The sequence below is a fragment of the Hemiscyllium ocellatum genome, chromosome 28, assembly GCF_020745735.1.
Source record: "Hemiscyllium ocellatum isolate sHemOce1 chromosome 28, sHemOce1.pat.X.cur, whole genome shotgun sequence".
NCBI classification, from domain to species: Eukaryota; Metazoa; Chordata; class Chondrichthyes; order Orectolobiformes; family Hemiscylliidae; genus Hemiscyllium; species Hemiscyllium ocellatum.
The window spans coordinates 15,630,162-15,656,619 of NC_083428.1; the positions used below are offsets into that span (position 1 = coordinate 15,630,162).

Consider the following 26,458-nt stretch of genomic DNA (forward strand, 5'->3'; position numbering starts at 1 on the left):
TTCCACACAGTTGGGATTCTGTGGTTCTAAGGAGATATATTACTGGTGCCCCCATTTACTAGTCTCTGAAATATGCCATTACCCTCACTATGCTGTTAGTAGGTCACATTTCCAGCAAGTAAAAGTGCAAAATATTTATAACTAGAAGTTCAACTAATAGTATCATGAAATCTCCCACTTGAGCAAACTCTGTCCCTTTGTAAATAGACAAAGTGAAGAAAATACCCTGAATATAACCATTAAATCAGAGTGGATTGAAGAATTAAGTAACCTGATTGACAAGAGTTTTGGATCTTCTAACTTTGTCATAGTGCTGGGAGGCTCCAAAAAATACATGAGTCACTCCAGCCATCTGTATGTCTGTAATTACTAGATATTACTTGGATTTAGTCAACTAAATTGAAATTATTAAAGAACAGACATCGATGTTTTCAAAATATAACTTGTAAACTGTGAGAAATCTTATTTCATAATATTCTTTGTTCCTACCTCTACTTTTTATAATTTATTACTAGTCACAGCATGCGTTTGACGATTAAGAATGGATCTATGTGCATTAAAATAATGTAACAATATAACAAAGGAATAAGACATTGGTATTGATTTAATTCTTTGAAATTTATATTTGTATTTTAAATATCGACTTCAGTGCTGCTGGGCAAGTTCTATCAAAAAACTAATTTATATTTATGTAGTTCATTTTATGACCTCAGGATCCTCCAGCATGCATCTCATCCAATTAACTATTATTTTGTCAGTAAATGCAGCAACTAATTTGTGCAAGGTGAGATTGTATTAACAGCAGCAAAATAAATGACCATGATAATACAAAACAAAGAACTGTGGATGCTGGCAATTTGACACAAAGCCAGAAACTGTTGGAGAAACTCAGCAGGTCTGGCAAAAATCTGTGGGTTCGAAATAGAATGGATGATGAAGAATCACTGATCTCGAAACGTTAACTCTGCTTTCCCCTCTCTGCCTGACAAAGACTCTTTTTTTAAATTGTCTGTAGGATGTAGATGCCACTGGCTAGGCCAGCATTAATCACCCATCCGTAATTGCCTAGCAGGCTGTAAAAAGTGAACCACATTGCTGTGGCTCTGGAGTCGCATGCAGGCCCAATCAGGACAAGATTCCTGTTCCCAAAAGAATGTTATTGAACCAGATGGGATTTTCATGACAAACAACAACAGGTTCATGATTCTTATTGTACACTTCACTCCAGACTTCTATTGGATTCAAATTCCACCCTCTACCATAGTGGGATTTGAACCTGGGTTTCTAGATTATTAGATTAGTACTAATCAATTGGTGATAATCGCCAACTCATAGAATCCCTACTGTGCGGAAAGAGGCCATTCTGCCCATCCAGTCTGCACCGACTCTCTGAAGAGCATCTCACCCTATCCCCGTAACCTTGCATTTCCATGGCTGATCCACCTAGCCTGCACATACCTGGAAAATACAGGGCAATTTACCATGGCCAATCCACCTAACATGCACGTCTTTGGATTGTGAGAGGAAGTCAAACCACCTGGTGGAAACCCACACAGTCACAGGGAGAATATGCAAGTTCCACACAGGCAGTCACACAAGGCTGATATCAAACCTGAGTGCTTGGTTATGTGAGGCAGCAGTGCTAACAATGATCCAAGGTAGTGTCCACACATATTCTTCTATTGTTATTTGAGGAATAATTGTTGTCCAGGTTAAATCTGACAATTGGATCTGATTTTAATATTTGTTTGAAACAGAGGAATTTACAGAACTCTTGGAACAACAGAAGGAAATGGATTAACTCTAGATTACTCTGGGAAAGAGAAGATATGATCCTAATTGACCATTGGGTTCTCGTACTGCAACACTCCATGTTAGTGATTATTTATGTTCAAGAGATTAGGGATGCCACTTGTTTATTTAGTCAATCTGGGCTGGATTCTAAGACAGGCACCACAGATTCCAATAAATAGTACTAACAGTCCATAAAAGAATGGATATTTTACCCTTGATTTAGATGTAAGGCTGGGGTTTGAGTTTCTGTGCCTATTAGTCTGGCACTTCCTGTATTTGAAATAATTTGAAATGACTGCAGCATTGTCGAGAAAATAGCTACCAATTTGTGCATAGCAAGTCCCTACAGCAACAACACAATAATGAGCAGATAATCTATTTTAATGAGGGCACTGTAAAAAGTTCCTTTGCTTTGAACTGTAATTGAGTAGACAATATTTCCTTTCCTCTAGACTGGACAGAATGCTTAGTAATGATACCAACTTCAGACAATTCCTGAACGCACCATGTGATTCAACACCATCTAAGTGACACTTTTAAAATTTTTAATTTTTTAAAATTCACTACTTGAAACAATCAAGACTCAAGATCCCAATCTTGTACATTGTCAGTTTCAGAAGTAGATGACACAACAATATTTACAGATGATAATTTGGAATACCTGATCACTTGGAGCAGGATGTGGCTGCTTTATTACATACAGCAAATTAGCCAAATACTATTAGGGAAACTGTGAAAATATTGATTTGTTTAATTCAATGTATTTATGGAACTTCTACCAACATTCTTTGTTTCTCTTCTGATCATGTCAGCAAAAAGGCCTGTTTTTTTTTCTCTCAGAGGAATAAATAGTTCAAATAACATGTATTTTGTGTGAATCTCATCCTGTAAGTTAATGTTATCACATTTATTCAAATCTAGGGTGGTTATTACTACAGGAAAGCAGGAAAATGGAGCCAGACACGTGATGTGCCAGAAATGAGGCTTCTAAACATGACTGAAATCATTACGCCCAGAAAATATCAAGGAATTGAGTACTTCACTTGTCACTAATTAAAGGGAATTGCAATAAAGAGAGATAAACATGTACATAGAGCCTTTTGCAAACACAAGATTCCTTAAAGCTCTTCACAACTAATGACACACCTTTTGAAGTATAGTCGCTGTTGTAATGTGAAAACATGGCAGCCAGTTTGGACACAGCAAGCTCCCAAGAGCAACAATGTGATAATGACCAGATAGAGAAAAAGACAATATAGAAAATTGAAGGTCATTCAGCCCTTCAAGCCTGGCCCACCATTCATAAGATCATGGCTGATCATTCAATTCAATTATCTGTTTCTACTTATCCCCTGTATCCTTTGTTCCTTTTAGTCCAAATACTATATATAAGTCCTTCTTGGAATCATAGAATGTTTTGGATGCAACTACTTTCTATGTTAGTGAATTCCACAGGCTTGCCACTCTCTGAGTGGAGAAATTTCTCTTCATTGCAGTCCTAAATGGTTTACCCTGTAACTTTATACTGTGACTCCTGGTTCTTGTCTTCCCCATCATCAAGAACATCCTTCCTGCATCTATCATGTCTCATCCTGTTTGCATTTTATGTTTCTTTGAGATTCCTCCTGCCCCTGCCCTCGTTTTTCTGAAGTCCAACATACATGTACCTAATCAATTAGACCTCTCCTCATTTGCCATTCCTGCCATCCCAGGAATCAGTCTTGTCAACCTCTGCTGTATTCCCTCTATAACAAGAACATACTTCCTCAGAGAAGGAGGCCACACTGCGCACAGCAGTGTGATGTTTGTCCCTTAATTAACATTGTACAGAGTGCTAGGATAATTTCCTTGCATTTCAAAGTAGCGTCATAGGATCTTTTATATCCACCTGAAAAAGCAGACAGGGCCTCATCTAAATAATACCCAACAGACAGCACCTTCCTCAGTGCACCATTTTCTCAGTATGACAGTATGAGATTCTTTTGCTCACATTCTTGGAATGGATCCCAGACTTCTTAGCCAGAAGCAGGAGTGCCAACTGAGACATGATAGATACTTTTGCCAAACAAACTGTAATGCCAGTTCAAAGTAATTTCTCATAGAGTTATCAACAAAATAATGAATGCTAAAAAAAAATTATTCACATGAAGTAATCGGGCAATCTATAAAGCTTGTAAAAGATGTTATATGGGAAAAATGACTGATCAAAAAAGGACAGCATGCAGGTATTGATGCAATGACTATATCCATTCAGCATAACTCAGCTGAAGTCCTCTGTGTGATATTCAATACATAGAAGAATAAATAATTGTTTTTCAAGTTTTTCTGAAAGTTGAAAACCTCTTCAGTAAGGAAAAACTTTGAACTCCACAGCTTGTGACGATTATGGAAACAGAGTTACAGTACGAGGGACTGAGTAATGGGTTTGAAAGTGGATCCTGAAGGAATTAATTGTTTGATTAATTATCATTATTTCTTAGTGTATTTAGAAATAGTCAATGCTGTAAAATCATTTATTTGATGTCTTAATGGGGACATGTTATAGCACATCCAACGTGATTACTTAGGCCCATCAATGTCTATTTGGCAGAAAACATTCAAGGGTTAACTTTAAAAAGGGAAATTTTAGCATGAGCTTCCCTCATGCAAGTTAAGATTAAAAAAAAGGTTTGAGTCAGATTTAGGAACAATATAAAAACTTGCATACCAATGTAAGCATGCAAAAATATTGCAAAGAAAGAAAACCATTTGGTTAATTTTAATTTTAGTTATTGACTTTAGGGTGGAAAGTCATGCTGTAGTCTAGTTTTTCTTAGTTGGATTTTCATAAATATATTCCATTTTATTCATGGCGTTAGATTGTATTAGTTTTTGTGCTGCTAAGAGAAGTTTTGTTGAAGCTTTTTGTCTTGTATTCGTCAGAATAAAATGACAAAATATGAAACCTCAGTCAATAATTTGAACTGGAAGTTGACTCAGGATGATCTGTGAATTCACAAGGGAATGCTTTTCAGTTTGCTGAGAACACCCTTATGCATTGCACTTTATTCAACTACAGAAAAGCTGAGGTACAGCCACTCTCTGCTGTATTCCACATGGCAATCCCTTAGCCAATCAAATTCCACTTGCTTGGTTTGAATTTAAATGAAAGCTCCACAGTTAACTGTGTCCCGGTTTATTTTCCACTCCCCAGAGGCTGGTATCCCATCACCAAGTTACCCTTTATTTACATGTGGAGAATCCTTTGTGTCCTGGTTTATTCATCATTGCAGTGTTAGTGACAATCAGTGTTCACTGCTCAACCAATCACACCCTCTTATAATTGTTGTTTGAGATTTGCAATTCTGTCTTGATGAGTGCAAGATGAAACACTTTATTTCAACAATACTCAAGCAAGTATTTGCTTGAGTAAAATACTCATTTTTTTCCAATTATTTGTTACATTTTCGTCTCTCTAAAATACGTTGGAATTATGCACTTAATTTTGGTTGTCATATTTTTGGTTTTGGTGTTTTTTTGGAGATAGGTGGATGGAAAGGGAGCTTTAAATGACCAATATTGTTTTAGCATAATATCTAGTAAATCATCAGAACATTTCCTTTTCCTGTCTGGAATGCAGATAGATTTGCTGTACTCAGGACCATGGAAATGGAAATTAATTTGCTGAGAGCACATTTATGGTCATTGTATTCTTCACAATAATTCACTGTTTATAATAGTGTGTAGAACATTTCTACATAGCCTGCTCACCTCAGCACACTCAGTCTTCAACTTGCTTGATTTGATGCATGCAGCACTGTGCCAAGAATGTGGATTTATTAAATCTATTTATCAAGATATGATATGCCAAGTGGCTCAATATTGATAGTCCCAGTCAGACATGATCTCTTACAAGGATCAAGTGGTTTCACAGATTGTTTGATAAATACTGCTGTTTTATTATTGCTGCTTTTTATTTCACTAGCCTGAATTCTGTGATAAAGGGCCAGGATGAGGTAATGGCATTGTATACAAGTAATCTGCAGGCCCAGACTAATAATCTGGAGACATGGGTTGAAATCCTGTGATGTAGATGGTGAAATGTTACTTCAATAAAATCTACAATTAAAAGCTAATCTAATGGTGACCACGTAATTATTGCCAATTGTCGTAAAATCTCATCTGGTCCACTGATGCCTTTCCTTAAGAAAGAATTTCTCCTGTCCTTACCTGGTCTGGCCTCAATATAACGCCAGACCCGTAGCAATGTGGTTGACTCTTAATTTGCTTCTGAAATCGCCTAGCAAGCTACTCAGATCAAGGGCAATTAGGGATGGGCAACAAATGCCATTGATGCCCATATCTAGTGAAAAAGTATATTCTCTGGAATTTGGAAGAATGGGAGATGATTCCATTGAAACATATGAGATCCTGAATGGGAGAAGATAGCATAGCAAAACCGAAGGTAAACATCTGGATGCAAAATCTAGAACACAAGCACTGTTTAAGAATAAGGGACCAGTCATGTAGGACTGGTTTAGGATAATTATTTAGGAGAACTTTCTTCACTTGGAGGGTTGTAAATTTCTGGAATACTGTATCACAGAGGATTGTGGAAGCTCTGTTGTTGAGGATATTAAAGAGTAAGGTCAACAACTATTTAATCTCTCAAGGGATGTGGGGAATATTTGGGAGAGTGGAATTAAGTCAGAAAAATCGACCAGATTGGTCAAGTTGCCCTACTCCTGTTTCTTATGTTCGCAATGTTATTGTTATATTAGCTTGGCACACATGACCAAAAAATAAATAGTGCCACCTTTATTAATGTCAGCCTGTTTGTTCTGGTTGTACACAGCAGTGTGCCATCTCCCCAGACAGGTACTGAGCAGAGATATTGGGACTGTATTTGTATTCATTGTGCTCCCAGCATTTCACAATGAACACATTTCTAACATGAGAATGCAAAGTAACCAATCTACACACATTAAATGTATTCATGTGCAGCGGTCTGCAGGGTTTAGATCAATGCAACATGCAGTATGAACCCTGAGTCATTCTGTTGCTCTTGCTACTCCATGAAACTGATAACAATGCTCCACGTCCAGGCCAATTGGCTTAATATTATGATGACTCCACAGGCAGAATGAGTGATTGAGTGCTCTCACAAATAATAATGGAAAATCAGGTTTAGCAGTTTCTGTAGAGTGAGAAAAGACAATATTTTAAGTCCAGTATGCCATCATTGCCATTTCAGAATTAGAATCATCACAGAAGTTTTTTTCAGCAAACATGCCACATTTCAAAGTTTCTGAACCAGTTTCTTAGAGGCTATTTCAAGACCAAAATACTGTTACTGATAGAAATGTGAAATAAAGGTAGAGGATGTCGGAGGTATGCAGTAGGTCTAAGTGAAAGTTTCGCAACAATAACCTTTCATCTGCATGACTTGGAGGTGCTGGTGTTGGACAGGGGTGGACAAAGTTAAAAATCACACAACACCAGGTTATAGTTCAACAACTTTATTTGGAAGCACTGGCTTTCTGAGTGATGCTCTTTCATCAGATGGTTGTGGAGAATACGATCATGATCACAGAACTTATAGCCAAAGGAGTCTAGTGTCATGGAGATGTCATATATTAAGCAATTTTTAGATTAAATCTTTCATCCTTTAGAATGGGGTATGCTGGTTTCTGTTCTTTGATATGTAAATCCTAGAAATTCTTTTAAATTACATTCTCAAGATAGCTCAGCTTTTCTAACAGTAGGTGTGAAGTCTAAAAGCTAATGCTTCCAAATAAACCTTTTGGACTGTAACCTGGTGTTGTGATTTTTAACTTTCATCTGCAGTTTCTTTTCAAAAGCTCATGAATCTAAGACAATGGGCTGGGTTTTGCCTCAGGCTTTGAGACCTCAGTGTTAATCAGTTAAAAATCACACAACACCAGGTTATAGTCCAACAGGTTTAATTGGAAGCACACCAGCTTTCGGAGCGACGCTCCTTCATCAGGTGATTGTGGAGGGCTTGATCGTAACACAGAATTTATAGCAAAAATTTGCTATAAATGTGATGTAACTGAAATTATACATTGAAAAATTGATTGTCTGTTAAGCCTTTCATCTGTGATAGTTTCACTGTATTCTAACAGTGTTTGTGTTAATCAGTCCTGAGCCCAACCTTGTCAGCAGCAAGATTTAAATCACCAATTTGTCAGGGGCTCCCTCCCCAAGTTGACTCCCTCCAAGCACCCATCCAACTATAAATGATGGGGGAAGGATAGGGACTAGGGAAGGTGGTGCAGCTGAGGGGGACATGGATCATGACGGCACCCCAATATAGTGGCGTAGAAGTGCATGAATAATTAAAAGGGGCAAAATCCTAGGGCCATCAGAAGGAAGGGTAATACATCCAGCAAGATAGTATGAGCTGGTGGCACAATCTTTCCTGACCATTGCTCCATCATTAGAACATGGAGTGTCCAACTCCAATGAACCCTGCTCCTCCCCCACCTTCCATTGCACCTGCATCATTTGAGTGGTAGAAGCTGTTCCATCGTTGACAAAATGCTGGTGAGTGCACTAAGTTGGGATGTTGACCAGGTTTATTTAGCAACCCATTTCTGTGCATTGGGTGGTAAATCCAGTTCCGTGACCACTCCTGGGAAAGTTCCCTGACTGGGGGAATGCATTGGCACGCTGTTCAGAAGTGGATTCTCACTGCAACACCGAATCTGCTGCCTTGGGGCTAGAAACATTCAGTCTATTCAATCTCTTTCTGTGCAGATGCTGCCTGGCCTTGTTGACTTTTTCCACATTTTGTTTGTTTTATTCCCATGGAGCAAAGCATCTTGAATTCAGACCAGCTTTTTAAAAAGTATTCTGGTGCAGATGATAATTTATAGGTTAATGATATTTCTTTGATGTTGTTTCCTCCGACAGTAATAAGCAATTTGTTAGCTTGGTTAATGTTAGCTCACTTATTGATAAACATTTCGCACGCACTGAATTAAAAAAAGGCTTTGATCTCTAATTGTGGCTAAGGGTAGTGAGTGATATAAAACAGAGATATGCACAAGCAGGGACTGATGCTTTTCAATAAAGGACGCTGATATGACTCTTGGTATCTTAAAGAGAAAGCTCCAAAGACCTTTGCCGAGATGAAGAAGTCAGAAATTACTGGGGACTAGCTAGTGGACATAATGTTTGGCAAATAAGTTTATTTAACAATGTTAGGAAGTCTGGAAAATTGTCTATTTTCTATTATTTTGAAAGTAAGTTAAGCTTTAATGTTTGAATTAAGTGAGTCTGGTTATAGTAGCTGTTCTGCATATTACTGTGAAAGTAAAAATAGTTGTATATTCATATCAAACTGTCTCTTATCAGATGCTTCCTTGATTCATCTTCAGAGATGTTGAAAACACATTTAGCTGGCAGTCACGATTACTCAGGTCAGATCACAAGGTGATGATATTGTTACACCCATGGTTTACACTCTTGTAAAAATAGCTTCAAGGCAGGGAGTCAAGCATAAATGTACGATGCTCATAATATGATATTTTTAAACCCTAAGCAGTACATATGGCAATAGAATTGATAATTAAACTGTTTCTATTACAAGTAACCAATCTACAACAGCAGTTTTGCAGTGGATGGCCCATGTAATATCTATACTGTGATCTGCACTGTTATAGCTCTCATCATGGTGAAGGATTTTAATGTTAGGAATGGATCACTTTCCATTTTAAGCTGCCAGTGCCAGCATTAAACATTCCCCCATGTCAGATATAAACAATTAGATATAAAGGCCCATTTAATCTCCCCTAACTGTGTTCTTCAGCCACATCCTGAGGTGAGCTAACAATGCATGACCGTTGATGTTTATTTTTCCTCCACCTCCCATTGTGGTTGCACCCTATCTCCAAGGATCCAGTTATATATCTTGCTGCTCCTCAAAATTAAACAAAAGTCAGTTACCATACCTGCTGATTTGTAATCTTTTTTCTTCTGGTATATCAGTGGAAGAATATTCCTTCCTATTTTAATACACATAGGATTATTGATAAATACACACATGGTTGTAAAACTGTAATTAGCAATGCTTTGTACTGAAAAAAAAGTAATTTGTGAAAGTTTTGCCTGCTGCAGTTACCTTTGAAGCACGGACAGGATCATGAGTGAGCAACCACTGTTTCTGTGACCTCCCTTAACACTGCAGTCGAAAATTATTTTCTGGTCTCATTGAAATTGCCTCTTTCTCCTGACTGCTTCTGCTGCTTGTCTCACCCTGTTTGCTATTCTCGTGAAAATTGCATTCAGCTGCAAGCTTTCATTATTGTTATCTAAAGTCCAGGTCCCAGTAATTCTGATACAGACACCTTTCAAACCCAAGTTTCAAATGGCAGACAGGCAGGTAACAGAGAAAAATACGTGACAGAGAATAGTCATGTACATGATTACAATGAGGAAAGAAAAGTCTGCAATGTTATAATGCCTTTCGTAAACTTAGGACATCCTAAAGAACTTTACAGCCAATGTTAACTCTGCTTGAAGTATAGTTGCTCTGTAAATGAAACTCAAGGCAGTCAGTTGGTATACAATATGGCCCCACAAGCAGCAATGAAAGTCATAACCAAATTGTGTTAAGCTATTGTCTATCAGGCAAATTCCCCTGCTCTACTTTGAACAGTTTAATAAGATCTTTGTTGTCCAAAATGAGAGCAGATGAGATCTGCTCTCATCCTCATTTACTGAGAATTTAATGTTTGATGGGCAAGTTAGCAACTCTATGACAATCCAGCTTTCTCTCGATACTGCATTGTAATTCCAACCTAGGTTCTGTGCTCACGTTCTCAAGAGGGCTTGAACCCAGAGCCAGCAAATGTAGGAGCAAAGTCTTTCTCTGAGTCATGAGTGACACCATCTGAAATAAATGTTTACCAAACTAAGTCTGAGAGGTTGTCCTCCATTGTACAGGTGAAATTCATCTATCAAAGAAGATTGAACAGCCTCATTGAGAATCTGGGGTGCGGTGGTAATGTTGCTATCTTTGAGCTAAGATACCTGGGTTCAAGTCCCACTTGCTCCAGAGATGTATCTAACATCTCCAAACTGATTGAATGGAAAATATCTGAACATGCCCATTCCTTCATAATTAACAATTGACTAAAAAACTGACAAGTTTGAAAACTGAATGTTCCCATGATTACCTATGCAGTCATTAATTATTGAGGGAAAAAAATCCTCATTTTTGTTACAATTGGAATTTCAACTTTATTAATGTGCTGTATTGAATAGCTATGGAAGAATAGCAATAACATCTAATTTACTGGCTTGATGTTCAGTTCACTGGTGGGATAATGTCAACATCAGTTGGCTAATCATAACTACAACAGAAGGGACACCAGCAATAGAATTGCACAGTAATTACAACATAGAAGAAGACTGTTTGGTCTAGTATTGGCATTTTGTGTGTTTTTGGTGTTCCTTTGTGCCAGGCATGACTCCAACCAGGAGAGGGTTTTCTCCCTGAGTCATATTGACTCCAGTTTTGCTCAGGTTCCTCAATGCCATATGTGGTCAAATGTTTCTTGATGTTACTCTCACCTCATCTCTGGAGTTCAGCTCTTTAGACAACATTTGGACTGAAACTGTAATAAGACCAGGAGACAAATTTCCCTGGCAGAACCCAAACTGAACATTAGTTTTATTCCTTTGCTAGTGCTGCTTGATAGCATTGTTGTTGACCCTTTCCAACACTTTGCTGATGGTTGAGAGTAGACTGATTTGGTGGTAACTGGACAATTTGGATATGTCCTTTTCACACAGAGGACATATCAGGGCAATATTTCACATTTCTGAGAAAGGGTCACTGGATCCAAAATGTTAATTCTGATTTTTCTCTATAGATGCTGCCAGACCTGCTGAGGTTTTCCAGTTATTTCTGCTTTTGTTTCAGCAATTCGCAAAGCAGGGAAGATGTCAATGTTGTGGATGTAGTGGTTTGCCTTGACATGCACTGGATACTGCATGTCTTCAGTACTAATACTGGAATAGTGACAGAGGCCACGGCCTTTACAGTATCCAGTGCCTTGCTTGATGTCATGTGGAGTGAATCAAATTGCCTGAAGATTGGTCAAGATGGATTATTTACTTGCCACACTTCTGGCTGAAGATGAATGGTATTGACAGTGGTGAAACTATTCTCAGCTATTGTGAAATCCCTCCTAGATCACTGTTACCCTTTTAGAGATTGAAAACTGACATCCTTATAAGTCTGGCCTACCTGTGACTCCAGAATCAATTTAGTTGTCTCTTAAAAACCCTTGAAATGGTCTAACAAACTAATCAGTTCAAGGGCAATAAGGGATGGACATGAAACATTGCCTTGCCAGCAATGCCACATCTCATCAAATAATTTTAAAAGTAAATTTCAGTTATCTAAACAATTTAACTATAAATTCTAGATAATGGGACATTTCCAACACATAATGTTGCTGTTTCTTAGATTCAAATTTTATGTTGCACATTTTGTCAGAGAAAAGATGCACAACAGGGAACTCTTGCAAATAACGAGCTTATGATTGGGGTTGGTTAGGTCAGTTGCCTGGACAGCTGGTCTGCAATGCAGAATGATGCCAACAACAAGTGTTCAATTCTCACACTCCCTGAGATTACCACATGGACTCTTCTCAACCTCTCCCCTGGTCTGAAGCATGGTAACCCTTAGTTTAATCACCAGCAGTCATCTCCTTCTCATGGAAGAGTTGGACAATGGCAATTTTACCTTTATCTTGAATTCATGGTGCATGATTCAACACTTTCTTAATTTTACAAGAATTTACTTCATGATTATTCTGAATTTCAGTCTATTTTCAGAGTACCTGCACATAGAGTCATAGAGATGTACAGCACAGAAACAAATCCTTCAGTCCAATGTGTCCACACAGACCAGATATCCCAACCCAATCTAGTCCCACCTGCCAGCACCTGGCCCAAATCCCTCCAAACCCTTCCTATTCATATACCCATCCAAATGCCTCTTAAATGTTGTAATTGTACCACCCTCCACCACATCCTCTGGCAGCTCATTCCATACGCATTCCACCCTCTGTGTGAAAAAGTTGCCCCTTAGGTCTCTTTTATACCTTTCCCCTCTCACCCTAAACCTATGCCCTCTAGTTCTGGACTCCCCGATCCCAGGGAAAAGACTTTGTCTATTTATCCTATCCATGCCCCTTATAATTTTGTAAATCTCTATAAGGTTACCCCTCAGCCTCTGACGCTCCAGGGAAAACCGTTCCAGTCTGTTCAGCCTCTCCCTATAGCTCAAATCCTCCAACCCTGGCAACATCCTTGTAAATCTTTTCTGAACCCTTTCAAGTTTCACAACGTTTTTCAGATAGGAAGGAGACCAGAATTGCATGCAGTATTCCAACAGTGGCCTAACCAATGTTATGTACAGCCGCAACATGACCTCCCAACTCCTGTATCAATACTCTGACCAATAAAGGAAAGCTTACCAAACGCCTTCTTCACTATCTTATCTACCTGCGACTCCACTTTCAAGGAGCTATGAACCTGCAGTCCAAGGTCTCTTTGTTCAGCAACACTCCCTAGGACCTTACCATTAAGTCCTGCTAAGATTTGCTTTCCCAAAATGCAGCACCTCACATTTATCTGAATTAAACTTCATCTGCCACTTCTCATTGGCCCATCTAGTCCAGGTCCTGTTGTAATCTGAGGTAACCATCTTTGTTCTCCACTACACCTCCAATTTTGGTGTCATCTGCAAACTTACTAACTGTACCTCTTATGTTCGCATCCAAATCATTTATGTAAATGACAAAAAGTAGAGTGCCCAGCACCGATCCTTGTGGCACTCCACTGGTCACAGGCCTCCAGTCTGAAAAACAGCCCTCCACCACTACCCTCTGTCTTCTACCTTTCAGCCAGTTCTGTATCCAAATGGGTAGTTCTCCCTTTATTCCATGAGATCTAACCTTGCTAATCAGTCTCCCATGGGAAACCTTGTTGAATGCCTTACTGAAGTCCATATAGATCACATCTACTGCTCTGCCCTCATCAATCTTCTTTGCTACTTCAAAAAACTCAATCAAGTTTTTGAGACATGATTTCAAACGCACAAAGCCATGTTGACTATCCCGAATCAGTCCTTGCCTTTCCGAATACATGTACATCCTGCTCCCTCAAGATTCCCTCCAACATCTTGCCTACCACTGAGGTCAGGCTCACCGGTCTATAGTTCCCTGGCTTGTCTTTACTGCCCTTTTTAAACAGTGGCATCACGTTTGCCAACCTCCAGTCTTCCGGCACCTCACCTGTGACTATCGATGATACAAATATCTTAGCAAAAGGTCCAGCAATCACTTGTCTAGCTTCCCACAGAGTTCTCGGGTACACCAGATCAGGTCCTGGGGATTTATCCACCTTTAACCATTTCAAGACATCCAACACTTCCTCCTCTGTAATCTGGACATTTTGCAAGATGTCACCATCTATTTCCCTACAGTCTATATCTTCCATATCCTTCTCCACAGTCAATACTGACACAAAATATTCATTTAGTACCTCCCTCATTTTCTGTGGCTCTACACAAAGGTCACCTTGCTGATCTTTGAGGGGCCCTATTCTCTCCTTAGTTACCCTTTTGGCTTTAATATATTTGTAAAAACCCTTTGGATTCTCCTTAATTCTATTTGCCAATGCTATCTCATGTCCCCTTTTAGCCCTCCTGATTTCCCTCTTAAGTATACTTCTACTTCCTTTATACTCTTCTAAGGATTCACTCGACCTATCCTGTCTATACCTGACAAATGGTTCCTTCGTTTTCTTAACCAAACGCTCAATTTCTTTTGTCATCCAGCATTCCCTAAAACTACCAGCCCATCCTTTCACCCTGACAGGAATATACTTTCTCTGGACTCTCGTTCTCTTATTTCTGTAGGCTTCCCATTTTCCAGCCATCCTTTTACCTGCGAACATCTGCCTCCAATCAGCTTTTGAAAGCTCTTGCCTAATACCGTCCTAATTGACCTTTCTCCAATTTAGAACTTCAACTTTTAGATTTGGACTATCCTTTTCCATCACGATTTTAAAACGAATTGAATTATGGTCACTGGCCCCAAAGTGCTCCCTAACTGACACCTCAGTCACCTTCCCTGCCTTATTTCCCAAGAGTAGGTCAAGTTTTGCACCTTCTCTAGTAGGTACATCCACATACTGAGTCAGAAAACTGTCTTGTTCGCACTTAAGAAATTCCTCTCCATCTAAACCTTTAACACTATGGCAGTCCCAGTCTATGTTTGGAAAGTTAAAATCCCCTACCATAACTACCCTATTATTCTTACAGATAGCTGAGATCTCCTTACAAGTTTGTTTCTCAATTTCCCTCTGACTATTCGGGGGGGTCTACAATGCAATCCCAATAAGGTGATCATGTCCTTATTCTCCTCTATTTATGAGGGGGCCTAAATCATCAATGCAGCTAGTGCCAATATTCTGACCTGATTATGGGTGAAGGTTGCCTTTTCCAGTTGGAACTCTTACTGGGAAATCATAATTATTTGGGCATTCCTTGTGAGTGAGAACCCTCACTAATGTCATGGAGTTCGTCAAGACACCTTTGTTTTTTATATTTTGTGAGATTATCAGAGGATGATAGCATTATTGTGTTGGCGGTAATCTTGCTTCATTTGGAAAATGCAACATATAGGAAATACTAACATAATCAATTAGATGGAATCATGCCATGGTGAATTTTAGAAGCCTTAAGATTTGATATTGTGCCATATGTATCAGAAATATAGCAATGGACTAAATGTTGACTGCTCTAGTCAATTTTTAAAAATTATTCTTTCACTATAAGTACATCACTGATTAGGCTAGCACTTGTGGTCAATCCCTAATTGTCCTTGAGATGGTGATAATGAGCTGCCTCATTGAACTGTCTGAACCTTTTGAGGTAGATGTATCATGTGCTTAGGAAGCGGCTTCCACAATTTTAGCATAGATATTTTAATTTTTTACAGCTCCTTGGAAAATGAACTTCTGTACACAAATGCAAAATAAATTAGAAGTGAATTATGACGAATGACTCTAAATGCTTAAATATGAATGTTTCACAATCTTCCATTCTGTATGTGCTAACACAATACAGGCAAACGTGCATAAAAGTATCATTGTTTGGTGTTGGTATTGAATTATGACTTCGGCTTATGTTATTCAAGTTATTAACAAATGGGTTGCTTTTGTATACCTGTTGAAGCAAATCATTTCTGTCATAAGACCATCTTTGTTCCTGATTTGATACATGCCTGTCCCCAGTAAGAGTGTTTCATACTCAGTAACTTTACATTGCCAATTAGCACTATTTTCTATTTGACTGAAACTATGCTGTATCCAATGACAGGCTTTCTTTCTGTACAGTACAAGCAAGTGGAGCAGTACATGTCTTTTCACAAGTTACCTGCTGACTTCCGGCAAAAGATTCATGACTATTATGAACATCGTTACCAGGGGAAAATGTTTGATGAGGACAATATCCTGGGAGAGCTAAATGAACCGCTTAGAGAGGTAAGTTGAAATTTATAAGCACCTATACATTGTAAACAATTAAGGGTCACCTTGCTATTGTAATCTGTTAAGACACTTAATTGAGTATTGTAAGATTCACTTTAGAGACCAATCTGTGAATAAGCTGAGAAAGAAACTTGCCTTGACAGTGCCATGTTCTAAATGAGGCAATGCTGCTGTTCATTTCAACTGCTGACAGTCAGGAGTATTCTAAGATAGCTTTTGTCATAATGTAATAAGACCTGTGCTAAATCCCTGGGGTCCCCTGTTCTCTGTAACCTTCCACAATGCAATACTATTCTTATCCATCTTGACTGGGTGAAAAACTGAGTCAACCCTGCCAGATCCTGAGTAGGACTTGTTAGTTCGCAATCCAGTATTGACACAACTGAGCTAGCCAGCACACACTTATAACAAGGAAGGGATAAAATAACATTCTTGGGAAAAAAAAGTAATAACAAATGAGAGGTGAATGCTTGGAATTGCTGGGAACAAGAAAATTGTGGAAATGCAAGCATGGTGATGTGCTTATGAAAAAAACAAGCTGTTGACCTAATTTTCTGTCTCCATAATTATTGAGTTGCTATATATTTTCTTTATTTTCTATTTTCTGTTTAACTAGTAGATATTCAAACTTTAGTATTTGCATGAGCAAACCTCCACTACAGCCCAAAATAATAAGATAGATTTGGTTGCATTAATGAATGAACTAATTAAAAATAACATATTTGGAAAATCAACCTTAATTAATTCCTATTCCTTGGATGCTGCCTGACCTGCTGTGCTTTAACCAGCAACACATTTTCAACTGTCCCCTCCGTACATCCTAGATAGGTTTAAATGCAATGGAGAGGAAGAAAATATGTGGATGCACAATTTGCATGACAATATATGCCATTATTATTCCTAATTATACTTAAGTTTGCTGTGAACATATTCAGATGTTTCAGCAGGTCAAACGCCAAAACAGAAGTGAGTTGAGTGAAGAGTTAGGCTGGTAAGGGTAGGAAGCAATGGATGAAAAAAGATATTGAGACTCTGGTTAAGAATAAGTAGGAGGCATATGTTAGGTATAGACAATTGGGATCAAGTGAATCTCTTGAAGAGTATAAGGGGTATAGAGGCAGACATAAGAGTGAAATCAGGAGGGCAAAAAAGAGGATATGACGTAACCTTGGCAGATAAGATTAAGCACAATCCAAAAAGATTCTGCAAGTGCATGAGGAGCAAAAGACCAACTAGCGAGTGAATAGGGGCCCTTAAAGATCAACAAGGTAATCTATGTGTGGAACTGTAGGATATGTGAAAGAGTCTAACTGAATATTTTATGTCAGTTTTTACTATTGAGAAAGACATGGAGACTAGAACTTGGGGAAATAAATACTGATGTCTTGAAAACAGTCCACATTACAGAAGAGGAGGTGCTGGAGGGCTTAATAACATAAAGGTGGATGAATCTCTGGCACCTGATCAAGTGAATCCCAGGACTTTGTGGGAAATTGTAGGGCCTTAGGAGAGCTATTTGTATCATCTGTAGCCACGGGTGAGGTGCCACAACACTGGAAGGTAGCTAATACTGTGTCTTTATTTAAAAAAGACCGTAAGGAGAAGCCTGGTATCTGTGAATTTGAAATCAATTGTGGGTTAGTTTTTGGAGGGGATTCTGGGAGATTTTCATGTACTTGGAGAGGCAGGGACTGATTAGCGATAGTCAGCATGGCTTTGTGCATGGGAAAATGTGTCTTTCAAACTTGATTGAGTTTATTGAGGACATAACCAAAAAGATTGATGAGGACAGAGCAGTAGATGTTGTCTACATGAACTTTAGTAAAGCCTTTGACAAGGTTTTGCATGGTAGACTGATTAGTAAAGTTCGATTACATGGGATTCAGGGACAGCTTGCCAATTGGATACAAAATTGGGTTGACAGTAGAAGACAGAGGGTGGTAGTGTAGAGTTGTTCTTCAGACTGGAGGCCTAAGACCAACAGTGTTCCATAGAGATCAGTGCTAGGTCCACTTTTGTTTGTCATTTATACAAATGATTTGGACAAGCATTTAGGAGGCATGAATAGTAAATTTGCACATGATACCAAAATGGACAGTGAAGAGGTTTTCTAGGATTACAAAAGAATTTTGTAATCAATTGGACCAATAGGCTGAGGAGTGGCAGATGGAGTTTAAGTTGGGTAAATGCAAGGTATTTCATTTTGGTAAAACAAACAAGGGCAGGACTTAATACAGTTAATGGTAAAACCCTGGGTGGTGTTGCTGAACAGAGAGACCAAGGTGTTCAGGTACATAGCTTTATGAAAGTTGTGTCACTGGTAGACAGGGTGGTTAAGAAGGCATTTAGTACATTGGCCTTCATCGCTCAGACCATTGAGTAAAGGAGTTGGGACATCGTTGTACAGGACATTGGTGAGGCCTTTTTTAGAGTACTGTGTATAGTTCTGGTCGCCCTGCTATAGGAAGGATATTATTAAATTGGAAAGGGTTCAGAAAAGATCTACCAGGATGTTGCCAGGACTGATAGTTTGAGTTTTAAGGAGAGGCTGGGATTTTTTCACTGGAGTGTAGGTAATTGAGGAGTGACCTTAAGAAGTTTGTAAAATCATGAGAGGCATAGATTAGGTGAATAGCAAAGTTCTCATCCCTAGGGTGGGGGAGTTCAAAACTAGGAGGCGAGAGGACAAAGATTTAAAAGGGACCTGAGGGTAACCTTTTCACACAGAGTGGTTCATAAGTGGAATGAACTGCCAGAGGAGTTGGTAGATGCAAGTACAGTTACAACATTTAAAAGACATTTGGATAGGTTAATGAATAGGAAAGGTTTGAAGGGATATGGACCAAATGAAGCTAAGTGGGGCTAGTTTTGTTTGGGAAATTTGCTTGGCATAGACAAGTTGGACTTAAGGGTGTGTTTCTGTGCCGTATGACTCTTAAAAATATTTAGTTGTCAGGTGTTGTGGTTCATGATCAGCCAAATGACCATGCCAAGGCATTGACACAGTGTTGTGCCATCGGTTTTCTGCATGGCAAGTCTCTGATTACCATACCACAACCAGAGTGGAGTCAAAGCATGAATTTTAACTTTGAGATTTTCCTCTGAGTGTGTTCATGAGAAACCTGGCCAGTGTTAATGGAAATCAATTCATGCAGATGCACACATTTTGCAGAGGCAAAACTCTGGAAAAAATATAAAGGATTATATGTGACTGAGTAAAGACTTTGTCATGCATTCAGGAAAACAAATTTACATTGCCCGGTTTAAATGAAAGTGATGGCTGTTTGAAAAATTGGACCATGCATCTGAAAAAAAAGATGTGTCTTAATACTTGTGCGTAAACTTTAATGTGCTAAACTGTGGACCACTGACTATCTCTAAAATAGCATAGGCTAATAAGGATAGTTGCTGGATGTGGAGACCAGTGATGCCTCAGGGAACTGTAACACAAATTAGGTAGAACATCAAGTATGGAATAGATCTTTTACCAGTGGGATAGTTGTCTGTGTTCATGTTATTTCTGTGGTAGAGCAGACACAACATCATTTGATTCAATTGCCACTACTCTTATGATGGGAGCAATAAGGCTCACTTGTACTTTATTTTTACATCTAGGAAATAGTGAATTTTAACTGCAGGAAACTGGTAGCCTCTATGCCACTTTTTGCCAATGCGGACCCAATTTTTGTGACAGCAATGCTGACCAAGCTGAAGTTTGAAGTGTTCCAACCTGGAGATTACATCATCCGAGAGGGGACGATTGGAAAAAAGATGTATTTTATCCAGCATGGAGTGGTTAGTGTCCACACAAAGGGCAACAAGGAAATGAAACTATCAGATGGCTCATACTTTGGAGGTTTGTCACTGAACTTAATTCTTGCATATTGGGGCTACCACATGATTTGCATGCCTTTGGTGTGACAATGCAATGTTTTAGCCCTGGTTACATTCTGATGAGAATTTGTGTTCTACAGGCAATGTTCCACTGTTGCTCAATGACTATACCACATGGTGGCTCTAACTCAATAGCTCATCCATGTTTGTATATAATTTGCCCTGTTGCTTTTTCATCATTTACTGTTAGCGAAATCTTCACTGGGTCACTTGGGAAAAGTGTGGACTTCCTTCACAACGAAAGCACAATAATCATCGTTTAATTCCTTTGGAGTTTTTTGAACAAAATGTTTCCCCATGACATGAACTTACTAGATAACAAAACACCCATGTAGATACTTTTGTTGCTTCTCAACAGCAACAAAAATGGTTTTTGAAAAGCCCTTACTGTGGATTAGATTTTCATTTGAGCAGCCATCGTGCTTCTAGGCAAAGCACAGGATGGAATATCTGACAGAGGTTTGACAGAACCTCTTGGATTTTTATGTGTTTAGCTGGTTGAAGACGTAAATAAAATCTGTTTTTTTTTGTGTTATTGACAAAGACCAAATAGTGACATTTCCATTTTTGATGGATTTTGAATAGATAATCCACTACTTATGCTAAACAACCAAATGCCAAATGATAAAATGCTAATTTAATATATAGACATTAGTCATTTACTCAAACAACCAATGTTGGTATTTGAAGGGGTGAATTCTCCCTTCCCTGGATGTAGAGAGAGGGGTAATAATTGGGTGAATGCTGCTGGAAAGATAATCACATTCTTTTCAGCACCCTGTCAATTAACTGCGAAATGAGAGGCCCAATGTGGGCTTTGATAACTGTGTCTGCAGGTACTTTCAGCAGATTCTGCCTAAAGTGCTTTGAAAATAATTGTTTTGACAACTGAGGGTGTCAGTTAGAATAAAAATATTGCTTAAAATAAACCTAATCTGAGTCCAAAAGAGGTCAAACTCTTTCAAAAGTAATTTAGCACAACACATTCAGCAGTACGTGCAAAAGCATTTGTGAAAAGCATTCACTTTTGGTTATTAAGGTGTTAAGGCATGGGTTTTTGTGTTTCTAAAAATGCCAATGCTTGCTTCAAAACATTAGTTTGACTTTTGTTGGTGTCACAAGCCAGCAATGACAAGTAAATGAATCACATGACTGGGACAATGATGCATACCCAAAATGATTCAGTGCAAAAATGGTTGCTATCCATGTTCTGTCTGCTTGTACTCGATAATCTTTCTCTTTTGACTTGACACTGGTTGCAGCTTGGTTGCAAGTGGTCCCAAGCCGACTAATTGCTCCACTTCCACTGTGTTCATGACTTTGGTGTAGCTGAGGAATACTAATCTATAATTGTGAGCTATTTTCATAAATCTTCTCACAGCTGCCTGATAAATCACATCTTCAAATTCAAAAGATAAATGATTAAATGTTTAGTTTCAACTATTGATGGTTATTGATTATTTGGAGTCATCATCTTGCTGAATTGAGCTTGAGGTCCAACAATACTAAGATTTCATCATCTTTTTGCAAGGTCAAGTTAAAGCTTTACTACACAGAACAGGAATACCACTGTTTCATTGATTTCCACCATTTAAAAAAAGAATATTCTTTAGTATATTCAGGCAAATAATAATTCCTCACCTGTGTGACAAAATATTGACAATAGTGCAACAGCCATTCCACCCACAGGGTTCATGCTAGTATTTGTTCTTCAAACACTTCTCTTCTCGACTCTGTCTAACCCTATCACTCATGTCTGTCTAGCTTTGTCTCAAATGTTAACCTCAGCTCTTCCTGTGGCTGAGATTTCCACATTCTACCCACTCTTCAGTGGAGAAGGTACCCCCCAGATCCTGTACTGAGTTTATTATTGACATCTTGTACTGATGGCACCGGGTTAAGTTCCTTCCAGCAAATGGAAACACTTGCTGTGTTATCAGTTGGACTCTCACTATGGTGCACATGTATACTAGAAGTTACCTTTTTTTTAATGCACGTATAGAAAGAATATGTATATACACTATACCTGTTACAACATAAAGCCAGTGACAAGATTCTCAAGTTCATTTTACACGTCACTACTTTGTCCAATCAGATCAGAAGGGTGGCATGGTGGCACTGGGGTTAGCACTGTTGCCTCACAGATCCAGGGACCTGAGTTTGATCCCGCCCTTGGGCAACTGTGTAGAGTTTGCACATTCTCCCTGAATCTGCGTGGGCTTCCACTGGGTGATCCGGTTTCCTCCCACAGTCCAAAGATGTGCATGTTAGTTGGATTGGCCATACTAAATTGCCCATAATATCCATAATTAGCCATGGGAAATGCAGGGATAGAGTAGGGGAGTGGGTCTGGATGGGATGCTGTTTAGAGGTTCAATGTAGACTTGTTGGGCTGAATGGCCTGTTTCCACACTATAGGGATTTTATTCTATTCAGTGGGTCATTAAAATTAACTATCAATCACCATCTAATTGGTGTATTCTCCATTTCTTCTACCAATCAGAGTCCACTCGCCAACCAATTTGCACACTCCTCTAATACAGATCTATGTTGTTTTCTCCATACATTGGTATTCTGCAAAAATGCTTTGATATGGTTGTCCTTTTTCAGCAGTAACCTTTGAATTTAAAAAAATGTATGTCAACAAACATAATTAGTTACAAACAGTTATATCAACACCCACATGCTATGTCAATCAGTGTATGCATTGGAAACAATTCTTGAAGCGTCATTGGAAATCAAATGTAAGAAACTTTCCTGTCCTTTATCTATCAGTGCTGAAAATAATCCAGCAATTCTTTCACGAGGATAGAGAATCTTGTCAATGTTGAAACATTTACAGACCATTATTTGGCCAATGAATTTTGGGGGCAAAAAATCAGATCTGTCACAATGGTGCCAGAAATAAAATACTTCTGTAGGGTTGTTACTAATGGCTAAAGAGAGATAATTTAGTAAAGAAAACTGTCTACATTTGGTGTAAACCTGCAAGCAACTAGCACATGATGTCAACATTACAAATGCAGAAACTATTCCTTTCAAATTCCTTCTCATTTATCAGAATCAGATGGGCTTTATCTACAGATCAGTGATGGTTACATTGCATGATGGAAAAAGCTCAAGGAGCTACGTGATCCATTCCTGTTCCTGAGATCACACTTCCAGCAGTAATCAAAAGTAGTTGGGTGGCATGGTGGCACAGTGGTTAGCACTACTGCCTCACAGCGCCAGAGACCCAGGTTTAATTCCCACCTCGGAAGGTTGCACATTCTCCACGCGTCTGTGTGGGTTTCCTCCCACAGTCCAAAGATGTGCAGGTTAGGTGAATTGGCCATGCAAAATTGCCCGTAGTGTTAGGTGAAGGGGTAAATGTAGGGGAATGGATCTGGGTGGGTTGCTCTTCGGAGGGTCAGTGTGGGCTTGTTGGGCCGAAGGGCCTGTTTCCACACTGTAAGTAATCTAATTCAAAGACAATGATGCCATTACAAAAAGTAATATATTGTTATACCCTTCTCATAACATAGATTTAAGCAAAGGGTAGGTTATGGTTAAATCTGCAAGCTACAACTGTGATTAGCTTACAATTTTCTATTCTAATTTGCAGAAATCTGTTTATTGACAAGAGGCAGGCGAACTGCCAGTGTGCGTGCTGATACCTACTGTCGTCTGTATTCTCTCTCTGTGGATCATTTTAATGAGGTATTGGAAGAATACCCCATGATGCGAAGAGCCTTTGAGACTGTGGCCATCGACAGACTGGATAGAATAGGTATGTATAGTGTCCTTATAACACTACTAAGCATCTTATCTTCTATTTTCCAAATATAATTCTCCCTGAAAGTGCAGAAATTTATTCCATACTGTAGCAAAAGATTAGTAATTACTCGGTGCAGTTAGATGTGTGTTCGGAGCTATGTGCTTCAAAATTGTATGTATCCTAGCAACAGACAGCCTGTCATAGATAAACTACAATTTGTTACAAAGAAGTAATCCTCTTATACCACATCATTTTTCAATAAACTATTGAATGTATGTACATTATTATGTATTGCATAACATTGAGTATTATTCTGCATGATAGGAGCATGATGTAATTAGTTTGGTACTGAATATTCTGGTAGTTCATGCAATATAAACTGTGAATAAATGTAAAACATTTATTAGTTGAATTATTTTTTCATAGAAATAAAAGAGAGCATGGAAAACTGAATAGTGATATTCACTGATTAGCTGATGAAGTCTTACATAAGGTTTGCTATTTTCCAGACTGTTTTCATTACTAAATGACCCTCTAAATCTTTGTATCTGTTTCTGAGGGTAAAGAATGAATCATTAACTAGACAAGATCAGTAATTTACAATGTAAGGTGAATGTATTTGGCCTGATTACATTAATTTATAAATTTTAATCCCTTCACAAACAAAGGATTATTAACAGGGGTTTTCCAACATATTATTACTGTCTTTTACACCACTCTATTGATTTTCTACTCCTGAAATGAGTTATCATGTAATTGAGAACAATTAAATCAAAGTTTGCAGAACCAATGATTGCTTTTCTTTTATTCTTCATTTGAAAGACCACTTTTGAATTTCACACTAATCTTCAATAATGTATTTTGCCATTATCAAATATGCACACAAATTATGAGCAGTTGTCGGCCGTTCAGTCCCTTGTACCTGCTCCATCATTCAGTGAGATCATGGCTGATTCATTTGACTTTCAAACTCCACAATCCCATTTATCCCTCACAATGTTTGACTCCCTTGCCTAACAATAATTTATGGGCCTCTGTTTAAAATTACTGCAGTGACTCCACTCCTGTCACCTTATAAGGCAGGAAGTTTTAAAATTGCACACCCTCTTGAGAGAAAGCATTTTGCTTCACCTGTGTCCAATGGATAAACATTGCCCCTGAGTTCTGGGCTCAGCCACAATAGGAAATATCCTTTGCATATCCACCTTATCGAGTCCATTGTGTACTATTCAGTCAAGTTACTGCCACACTCTTCAAAAGCCCAGTGCAAACACGCCTATTCTGTCCAAGCTTTCTTCAGAGAACTTGCTAATTTGAGGTATCAATGTATCTTCTGACCTGCTCCAACACATTTGTATTCCCCCTCTCAAAAAGGCTACACATAGTCTTTGAGATGTGGTCTTACAAATGCAATGCATAACAGCAACATAACACCCTCAATTTTATATTCAATTCCTCTCATCATAAAATATATCATTCCATTAGTTGCCTTATCAATTGCTACATTTGCATACTAACATTTTGTGATTGAACTCAAGAACACCTAGATTCAGAACTTTCTGCTTTTTCATTCCTCGAGTCAAAGTGAACTTCACATTTTCCCACATTATACTCCATCTGCTGGACTTTTGCCCACTTACTCAACATTTCTATATCTGTCTGCATCCTCCTTTAGATACCATGTCTTTATTACCTTTGTCTAAATTATTGGTATAGATTATACAATTAACTGAGGCCCCAGCACAGACCTCTGCAGGATTTTATTTATAGCATTCTGTTAATTAGACAAAGACTTACTTCATTATACTTTTGGCTTTCTACCAGCCAGCCAATTGTGTGTCTATGCTAGCATGTTATGCCATAAACTATGAGCTCTTACTTTGAGCAATAACCTTTGATGTGGCACTTTGTCAAAGCCTTCCGGAAATCCAAGTCCAATAGAGCTGCACAGCACATGTTACTCCTTCAAAAAGCTCCAATAAGTTGATGGAACCATTCCCAAATAAGCCAATTTTGGAAAATTTGCATCAATGCATCTACTAACTTATAGGACATGCCTTTTAAGACTCTGGGATGAAGTCTTTCAGGACCTGAGGGCTTGTCAACCTGCAGCTCCATCAGTCTGCACAGTATAGTTCCCTTGTGAAGGTAATTTTGCCCAATTCCTCTCACCCTTTCATCTCCTAATTTATAGAAATTATGGAAATGTTTTTGTAGCCTCTGAAGTGATGACAGAAGCAAAATATTTGTTTACTTTTTCTGCTATTTCTTTATTTAATTCTCCAGACCAACACTTGCTTTTTTCCTTTTGTATACTTTCAGAAACTTTGCTGTCCAGTTTTACATTTCTAGCTAGCTTCCTCTCTTTCTAATTATTTTTCTCCTGATGAATCTTTTCATTATTCTTTGCCATTCTTCTATTCTGAACCATCATCTGAC

At 38.5% G+C, this 26,458-nt stretch overlaps 1 protein-coding gene across 1 annotated transcript in view; it reads left to right on the top strand.

Annotated features, from left to right (window-relative positions):
- The window catches only part of hcn2b (hyperpolarization activated cyclic nucleotide-gated potassium channel 2b), a 111,020-nt gene that overhangs the window by 73,636 nt on the left and 10,926 nt on the right, over positions 1–26,458 (top strand). Inside the window, exons 5-7 of the mRNA XM_060846061.1 lie at positions 16,216–16,362; positions 19,984–20,224; positions 23,867–24,031. Of these exons, the coding sequence (XP_060702044.1) occupies positions 16,216–16,362; positions 19,984–20,224; positions 23,867–24,031 (553 nt within the window). The remainder of the gene's footprint in view (positions 1–16,215; positions 16,363–19,983; positions 20,225–23,866; positions 24,032–26,458) is intronic.